Source organism: Trichechus manatus, unplaced genomic scaffold, assembly GCF_000243295.1.
Source record: "Trichechus manatus latirostris isolate Lorelei unplaced genomic scaffold, TriManLat1.0 scaffold00058, whole genome shotgun sequence".
Taxonomy (NCBI): Eukaryota; Metazoa; Chordata; class Mammalia; order Sirenia; family Trichechidae; genus Trichechus; species Trichechus manatus.
The window spans coordinates 15,581,898-15,590,776 of record NW_004443994.1 but is presented as its reverse complement, the minus strand read 5'-3'; the positions used below and the strand labels follow the sequence as shown (position 1 = coordinate 15,590,776).

At 35.5% G+C, this 8,879-nt stretch overlaps 1 protein-coding gene across 1 annotated transcript in view; it reads right to left on the bottom strand.

Annotated features, from left to right (window-relative positions):
• SNX7 (sorting nexin 7) overlaps positions 1–7,727 on the bottom strand; it is an 88,238-nt gene extending 80,511 nt beyond the window's left edge. The window contains exons 1-3 of the mRNA XM_023733477.1: positions 7,547–7,727; positions 7,051–7,215; positions 4,771–4,969 (exon numbers count right to left, since the gene is read on the bottom strand). Coding sequence (XP_023589245.1) covers positions 4,771–4,969; positions 7,051–7,215; positions 7,547–7,684 — 502 coding nt within the window. The 5' untranslated portion in view covers positions 7,685–7,727. The remainder of the gene's footprint in view (positions 1–4,770; positions 4,970–7,050; positions 7,216–7,546) is intronic.
• Positions 7,728–8,879: the final 1,152 nt, after the last annotated feature.

Genomic DNA, 8,879 nt, shown 5'->3' with positions numbered 1-8,879 from the left:
AAGTGTCAGAGCAGAGATATTAATTCTGTTCTCCTGACTCTAAGCTTAGCATTCTCCACACCAGTGATCCTTAGTATTGCCTAGGCCTTTATGTATACCTATTGATCTGCTTGGAAGCTCTCTTTTGGGGATTACATAATTTTGTTTTTATTTCTCCAAGATACTATTTTTCTGCTCATAAATTTCTTTAATTTCAGCACTATGCTCTGTGGATAACAAGAGGTTTTATAACTTCTATCTGTATCCTGTTCTCCAAGGATGAGGTCCCAGGTTCTAGTTGGGCAAATGAAAAAGAGAGGTTTGAACATCCAGCAGTCCTTGTCCTGCCAAGTTGACATCCTCTCGATAGGCTATAGTTCGAAAGGCTACATCCTCCATCTACCATAGGGCATACATAATAAGGCTAGAGAACTATTCTTGTGTGAATCAGCACGGAGAGACTGTTAAAACCTCCTGAGCACGCGTTCATAATTCTTACTCATAAGACTAATACTCTGAGCTCCAGAGCTATATATCTATACCTGCCTACCACCCAACAGGAATCCCTGGGTGGTGCTAACAGTTAAGCACTTGACTAATAGCCAAAAGGTCAGCAGTTCGAACCCACCCAGAGGTACTGCGAAAGACAGGTGTGGCGATCTGCTTCTGAAAGGTGACAGCCTTGAAAATTCTAGGGAGCAATTCTACTCTGCATATATGGGATTACGATGAGTCAAATTCAACTTGAAGGCAACTAACAACACCAACAAGAAGAACCACAAAACTACACCTGAAGGTGTTTAAACATGCTCTAAACAAAACTTATCTTCTTTTACTCCCTTCCCCTGATTACATACCCTACTTAGTGGTAATTGCTATGCGTCCATCTAAGCAAAAAAACCTAGGTTAATCCTAGACTCTCACTTTCACAGAGCCAGTCAGTCACCAATTCCAGTATTTGCAGATCTCTCTCCCCACTTCTGCTGCCATCAGCGTCACTAACCTGCATTATTAGGAGGGACTCCTAACTGTTCTCTCTTTTCATTCTTTCACAGTATACAAACACTAAAGCTTAGCTGGGTTACAAAGTCCTTTATGATCAGTCCCCTTACCTGCCTATCCAAGTTCAACTCTTGAGATTCTCTCCATGTATATATTTTGACTCGAGTCAAAATACTTGCTCATTCATAATTTTATATTTATATTAAAGCATACCCCACTCTATTATAATCATGTGCATAATTCTCATGCTTCTTAAAACAAGACTGAGTTTTCTTATTGTTGTATCCTGATAAATAATGTGCTTAATAATATTTTCATATCAACAAAAGAATGAATGAATTATTAATGAAAGACTTCAATACTTGATAAGCCATTTATTCAAAAATTTGGAGGTCATTTTAAAATTGAATATTTTTACATTTCTTTTTTACTTTCATAGTATCAACATTCAATGATAGATAGCTTTTTATATTTAAGGAACTTAACAGCAGTGAGTATTTTGGGTCCAATATTCATATAAATACAATGAATTATTTTGTCTAATGTTCATACGGAGCCCTGGTGGTAAAGTGGTTAAGAGTTCAACTGCTAATGAAAAGGTTGGCTGTTCAAATCCACCAGCTGCTCCTTAGAAACCCTATGGGGCAGTTCTCCCCTGTGCTATGGGGTCGCTATCAGTCGGAATCGACTCGACAGCAACAGGTTTGGTTTTGGTTTTGGTTTAATATTCATATGAATACAATGATATACTTAATCACCTTAACTACTCATTAAGGTTGGCTGAAATCTGTTAGATTGCTCTAAATTAAACCATTACAAGTTCAAAAGTTTGCACATCCAAATAAATGGAAAATATAAAGAGATAACATTTTTAAAAAAGAAAATACTGGATGTCACCTAATGAAGGTATTAAATTTAATGACATTTAGAGTCCTTCCAAATTTTAATCTCCTGAGCAGAGGCTTAGCCTTTATTTTAAATAATGACCAAATTATGCTAATATTTCTAGAATAGAAAATTTTCCACTTTATTTAATTTCTCAATTTTTGTGTATGTCAATGTGTGTCATTGTTTATACCTGTGCAATATTTATTCTTACATACAGAGTTTCTGTAAAATTCTACACTATGCTTACATAGCACTCAAATCGCATCTTCATGCAAACACTTAACGAGCTGTGTATAATTTATCTGTTACTACATCTGTTTCCCCGACTAGACTGTGAGCTGAAGAACAGGCACCATATTACTCCTTCTTTAATCTCTAGCACAAAGAAGTAACACAATATGATCAATAAAATTTTGCTGAATAACTGGGAAAAACAAAACAAAACAAAATCAAAGAAAAGAAAATTAGTACCCAAAAAGACATCAAAAGAAAACCCCCTAGTTATAATCACCAAATTCTCTGTGATATGAATATGAATGAATACCCTATCTAGCTAAAATAAGACTCTATTTCAAAAAAATAAGAAACCGTCTCATCATTTTGAATAAAATTAGGCAGGTGGGCTTTACATTTTAAAGACTAAGAAGTCTTTCAAGTTTGGGCCAGTGACACCCAATTATGTAATGTTGTCATTGTTGTTAGTTGCTGTCAAGTTGGCCCCCGACTCGTGGTGAGCCCATGCACAGCGGAAGGAAATGTAGCCTGGTTCTGTGTAAATTCCCACAATTGACTGTAGATCGGACCTTTCGATCCATAGCATTTTCATTAGCTGATTTTCAGAAGTAGATCGTCCAGCCTTTTTTCCTAGTCCATCTTAGTCTGGAGCTTCTGCTGAAACCTGTTCAACATCACAGCAACATACAAGCCTCCACGGACAGATGGGTGGTGGTTGCGCATTAGCTGAGAATCGAACCTGGGACTCCCGCATGGAAGGTGGGAATTCTACCGCTGAACCACCACTGTCCCCTAAATATGTAATAAAAAAACCAAACCCATTGCCGTCAATTAGATTCTGACTCACAGCGACCCTAGAGGACAGAGCAGAACTGCCCATAGGATTTCCAAGGAGAGGCTGGTGGATTTGAACTGCTGACTTTTTGATTAGCAGCTGAGCTCTTAACCACTGTGGTAGTTCACATTAATAAGAAAACCATTTAATACTCTCCCTTATAGACAGTTCAAATTTATAAAGTCTAGCACAAAATCTAGTTTTCTTTCTGAGCACTTCATAAATGGTACAGCCTATCAAAGATTTTAAAACTATTCCCTTGCACAAGTCAATATGATATTCTATGAAGCTCTTAAGTGTGAAGAGTTTCCAGAGGGCTCTTTGAATTACTATCCCACCTAACTACACATTAACAATCTATGTAACAAAACTGGACTCACAAAACCGAGTTAAAAGAATTAGCTGTTTGAGATCAAAATGACAAATGGTAAACGCAAGGGCAAACTAAAAACCAAACCCAAACCCGTTGCCATCAGGTCAATTCCGACTCAAAGCGACCCTAAAGGACAGAGTAGAACTGCCCCATAGGGTTTCCAAGGAGTGCCCAGTGGATTCGAACTGCTGACCTTTTGGTTAACCGCTGTAGCTCTTAACCACTATGCCACCAGGGTTTTCCAAGGGAAAACTAAGAAGGCTTAAAACAAATTAATAAACTGTACTCTGTCACCACACACCGCAATGATCTCAAATGCAATGTATGGAAACGGAAGGTAGAGAAAGGGCAAAGTAGAAGCAGCTATAATAATTCTTCACATTTTATCTCCATTCAATAAACAATTATTTCTTTATAAAGCAAATTTTCCTCCCCTCATTCCAAATCTTAATTTCATTGATTTATTTTTTTTAAACACTGAGCAAATCTTAACTGATCACCTACTATGTGTTAGGCACTATCCAGATGTTAGATACTAGAGAGTAGATACTAGATATTACGATTTCTAGATACTAAAAACAAAATAAAACTATTCCCCGCTTAGAAACCCTGGTGGCGTAGTGGTTAAGAGCTATGGCTGCTAACCAAAAGGTGGGCAGTTCAAATCCACCAGAGGCTCCCTGGAAACCCTATGGGGCAGTTCTGCTCTGTCCTATAGGGTCGCTATGAGTCAAAATCAACTCCACGGCAACCGGTTTTTTTTTTTGGTTTGGTTCCCTGCTTATCTTCATGGACCTTACAGTCTAGTGACTTTTGTTTGTCTTTAAATAATTCTTCATTTCAAATACCAATTTTACTAGAAAATATATTTGCTAATTCAGCTTAAAAAAAAAAACTACTTATTTTTAATGTAGGCAAATGGAAAAATATACCTCCTTTCAATTAGGAAAAAATCATTATGGAATAAAGTCTAACTTAAAAACTAAAAAAATAGAAAACAGAAATGAAATGGTGATAGAAAATGGAAGAGAATATAAAATAAATATAAATCCATCTACCATGCTTGGGGAGGTCTAGTACAGAGTATTTGTCCCAAAACTTCATTAGAAAATATGGAAACTCTTTTTCTTGAAACATCATTTTTTGGTCATAAGATATGTTCTATGTTAAACATGTGATGCTAACTTTATATAATTGCCAACTGCATATAATTATATCCAAATCCTTGAGCTTATTTTCTATTATCTACAAATGGAAACTAGAACAGCTAGTAGCTGAGTAAAGCAATGAGGACTGGTCATGGCTACCTTCATAATGGTTTAGGAATCAGAAAGTTTCACGGCATGCCTAGTCATAAGCCACTCTTTGAAGGTGAAATTCTAACTTAATGTTGCTATACTGCACCAGCAAATGGGATGGTCCATCAGAAACTAAACAACTGATCAGAGAGTCTACATACCCCTTTCTTCCTTGTAAATTCTCTGAGATATTTTATCAATCAAATTTATTTTCTGGTTAAATGTTTCAATAAAGTTATTCATATCCACGAACTCTTCTGGGCGGTTTTTAACTCCTCTCATTGAGGATGCAACAGCTCTGACTGTCTGCCCCATCCGGCTTAGCAATCCAGGCCCTTGCTTCTTGTGAGAAGAGAGTTCCTAGAAACAAAAAATGCAATATTTGTACTGAAGTAAGCAACAATATTCCAAGATTCAATAATAAAAGGAACCTAATTAGAAGAATAAAATAAAGATAATAAAAATACTCACATAGGTCTTTTTAATAGCATGGTATACAAATGTCTTAATGCTAGTTTGAACCAAACGAGTTTTATTAGAGTACAATTCCTCCTCTAAGTCTATCTCCTTGGTAATAAACCCTTTCTAAGTACTTGTGTAAAACATGTATACAGTCTTTCCTCAGAGCATTCATCTTTAAAAGAACAGGGTTTTACAGAGAGAAGAGTGTTCAACGAGATACTAGAGAAGATAAGAGGATGATATAATATGCAATCTATATTTTTTTAACAGGAAGTTAATGGAAAAAATGATTGAAGGATGATTTCTTAGAGCCTAAGCTATTCTATGGAAAAAAAAAATCGGAAAACTCCATTTATTCTTTAGTCACAATCATAGCTAACATTTATTGAGAGCTTAACATATTCCAGGCATTATATTCACATTTTTATATACATAATTCACAAAAACTCTATGAATTAGGTTCTACTATTACCCTTACCTTACAGAAGAAAATGGAGGAATAGAAAGGTTAGGTAACTTGCTCAAGGTCTAAGAGTTAGTAAGTGGTGGAGCAAGAATCTGAACCCTGACAGTCTGACTCCAAAGACTTTGCTGTTTAGCATTAGGCTATTTTGCTTCTGTAGAGTCACTGGTAGGTTTACAAAAAAATATGACATGGCCATAGCTCCTCAACCAAATGAAGCAGGAGGCAAATCGTGATACCCTTTCCACTGGCTGGTTTAATAAGATTTTTAATAAGATATGTAACTAGCTCTTTCATAGCGAACCTATAAGGGACAGCTACAAACATGTTACATGAAAGAAATGCTACAGAAGTATCCACTAAATAGAAGTATCCCTTCAGAAGTATGGTCATGTTTAAAAACAACAACAAAAAGAGGACATGGAGTTCTAATGACGGTTGTAGCACTTCTTGAACATAGATTTGGGGACAAAGAGAAGTGAAGAGGAACACACAAGAAAAAAATCTATAAATAACTGTGCTGACTACCTAATTCACATATGATAATATTACGTATTCTTTACTTAATTATTAAATAAAATATCGTTCATTTTTCTCCAGATTTTCTTTCCTGAAGGTCTTACAGAAAATAATATATATAAACAAGTTTATTTCTAAGTCAGTATGATTTGTGTGCAAATAATAACAGATCCCATCCTTGACCAAGCAACATATCCATCCAGAAGTCTGAGGCATCATTTGATACAGTAAGCATTATCAGAGACAGCCCAAGTCACAACTGATGAGCTGTTACTGCAACTGTTGACTACAGAGAATGTTTCTAATAGCTTTTAAGGTTCAGGAACTCAGCTAATTTCACATTAGCCACAAAAGCTTTCCCGACAGTAGGTCTGTCTGCTGAGATTGAGATGAGCCACTTTTTAGGTTCTACCACTTTGGCAAGAACTGAGAGATAGAAAACTCTACAGTGGTCAGTAATTGTTTAATAGTGACCCTTTGTCCATCCATTATCTTTGTTGCTTAGTTATATCTTCACAGAAGAAAATAAAAAAAGGAAGAGGACATATATATTTTCGCTATTGGAAATGAGACCCTCCACATTAGGCAGCTGACGGAAAAGTAAGAATACTATAGCATGCATCTATCTATCTAATAAAATTTTCATATCAGCTGGGAAAACACTGACCCAGTCTTACTCCAAAAAATCTCAATAAAAGAATATATTTGCATATGATCTGTATTGGTTATATATGCACCCTGGCACTAAAAGAAAATTTCTTTCGTAAGAAAAACAAGTATTTGTATGTGGGGATGATATGAGATTTTTGTAATGGTTATAATGTAGAATTGACACAGGGCTATATCTGAAGGATCTCGCTACAATTTTTTTTTTTTTAAGCCACCTTAATTCAAGGACGATGATACCTGATTTATAAAGGTAAAAAAGAGGAAGTGTACAATCAACTATACGCATAGGTACTCAAGGATTATATGGATATAAATCAAAATTCTTTACCCACGCTTGTGCAGTAAGAAAAACTTTGAAGTCTTCATTAAATGTTAAAGTTGGATGATCAGCAATTCGGTTCAAAAATTTATGCAATGCCTTTCTCCGTGTCTCAATGAAGTCATCATTGAAGCGTTCCACCATTCCTTTTACTATAAACTTTTCTGGCAATGGCTGAAGCAAAAAAACGTGTCTGAGCATTATATTGCATAAGTTTATAAGCAACTCTACAGTTCATTTCCTTTTTGGAAAACTAGTGGGCATTTAATCATTTCCTACAAAAATCTATTTTTTCCATTCACTGTGCTAGAACCACAATCTGAGAAATAATAATGTTACAATAGCTCTTTTAAAAATCTATATGTAGATTGAAAAGTTTAGAAACAAATATTTCTTACAATAAATGAATTACACTGACTTTAAAGGTCTCAGATTAGCATTTAGGCATTTGAAAGACTCACAAGACAAAATGGCAGCCAGTCTATGAAAAACTTGCAAAGCTTACAGGAATAATCAGAGTGGGATGTGCTTCTTCAAGTCTTCCCTTCAACCACAGGAAATCTTGATAACGTCTTCTAACTTCAAATTCACTAGAGTCAAATTCACCACGAGATGTCTGAAGAAAGTGGGAAAAAAATAACATTACATGCAATATAAGATAGAAGATATTTGCCTACTGTTATTTTAGACATTCTGAAATAAATGGATCTCTAAGAAAAAATAATAAACCTGAATTATTCAGTGTTTGCCAGCCTGCACTTTTTTTTTTTTTGCAGTCATCTACTCATGTAGCACATGAAACAAAGCAAACTTCTCCATATTTCCAGAAAGAAAGCAAACATCATGCTGAAATTTAAAATCCACACTAAAGAATCGGTCTTATAACCACCGTCTGCCTTCCACAAGACTTTAACTACTATTATCTTTGGCACGACATTCTTGCTAACAAGAGTGCTCTGAATTTAGGCTTCAAATATATATCTTTTCTCCAGATGATTAGAATTCAGAATTTGAGGAATGTCCTATTTTTACAGTTTGGAAAATAACCTGGATATAACTGAGAAAAATGTTTTCCTGGGATTTGCTCAAATGAATTGCTTTGCTAAAATGTGATTTTAGTCTATGTAAATTCTAACATTTTACAGAGTGATTTTACCACTGTTTTAAAAATGTTATTAATGGATATTTGATGTGAAAAGGAAATCTTCCTGTCATTTCCCAAGGAATTTTATTTAGAGTTATATGCCTAAACTCCTAAAAATTAAGCAAAGACATTAAAATATATGTTCTCAACAAACCAAAAAATCTATGCCAACACGTATGGCAAGAAGAAAACATGGGAACAATCTCTGTCTCACTTCTATTGCCTGAATTCCAAGCCAAATACAAAAATCTGGATTATCTAAAGTATACTCACCTCTCACAAGAAAACAATTACTCCTACCAGTATCCCTACACACAACAGGACCAGGCCATTGTAATACACTGGGTTTTCATTGGTTGACTTTTTCAGAAGTATATCACTAGGCATTTCTTCCTAGTCTGTCTTAGTCAGACATTCTGCTGAAAATTTGTTCAGCATCCTAGCAACACGCAAGCTTCCACTGACAGACGAGTGGTAGTTGAGCATGAAGTACACTGGCCAGGAATTGAACCCAGGTCTCTTTCATAGGAGACAAGAATTCTACCACTGAACTACCACTGCCTCCTGTCCTAAATCAATTCTTAAATCAACTATACAGTACTAAGTTCTATTATCATCTCAGTTTTATCGATGCAAAAACTGAGGCCTGGAAGAATTAAATTTATGCTTTTAATTTCTTTGCCATACTGACTCC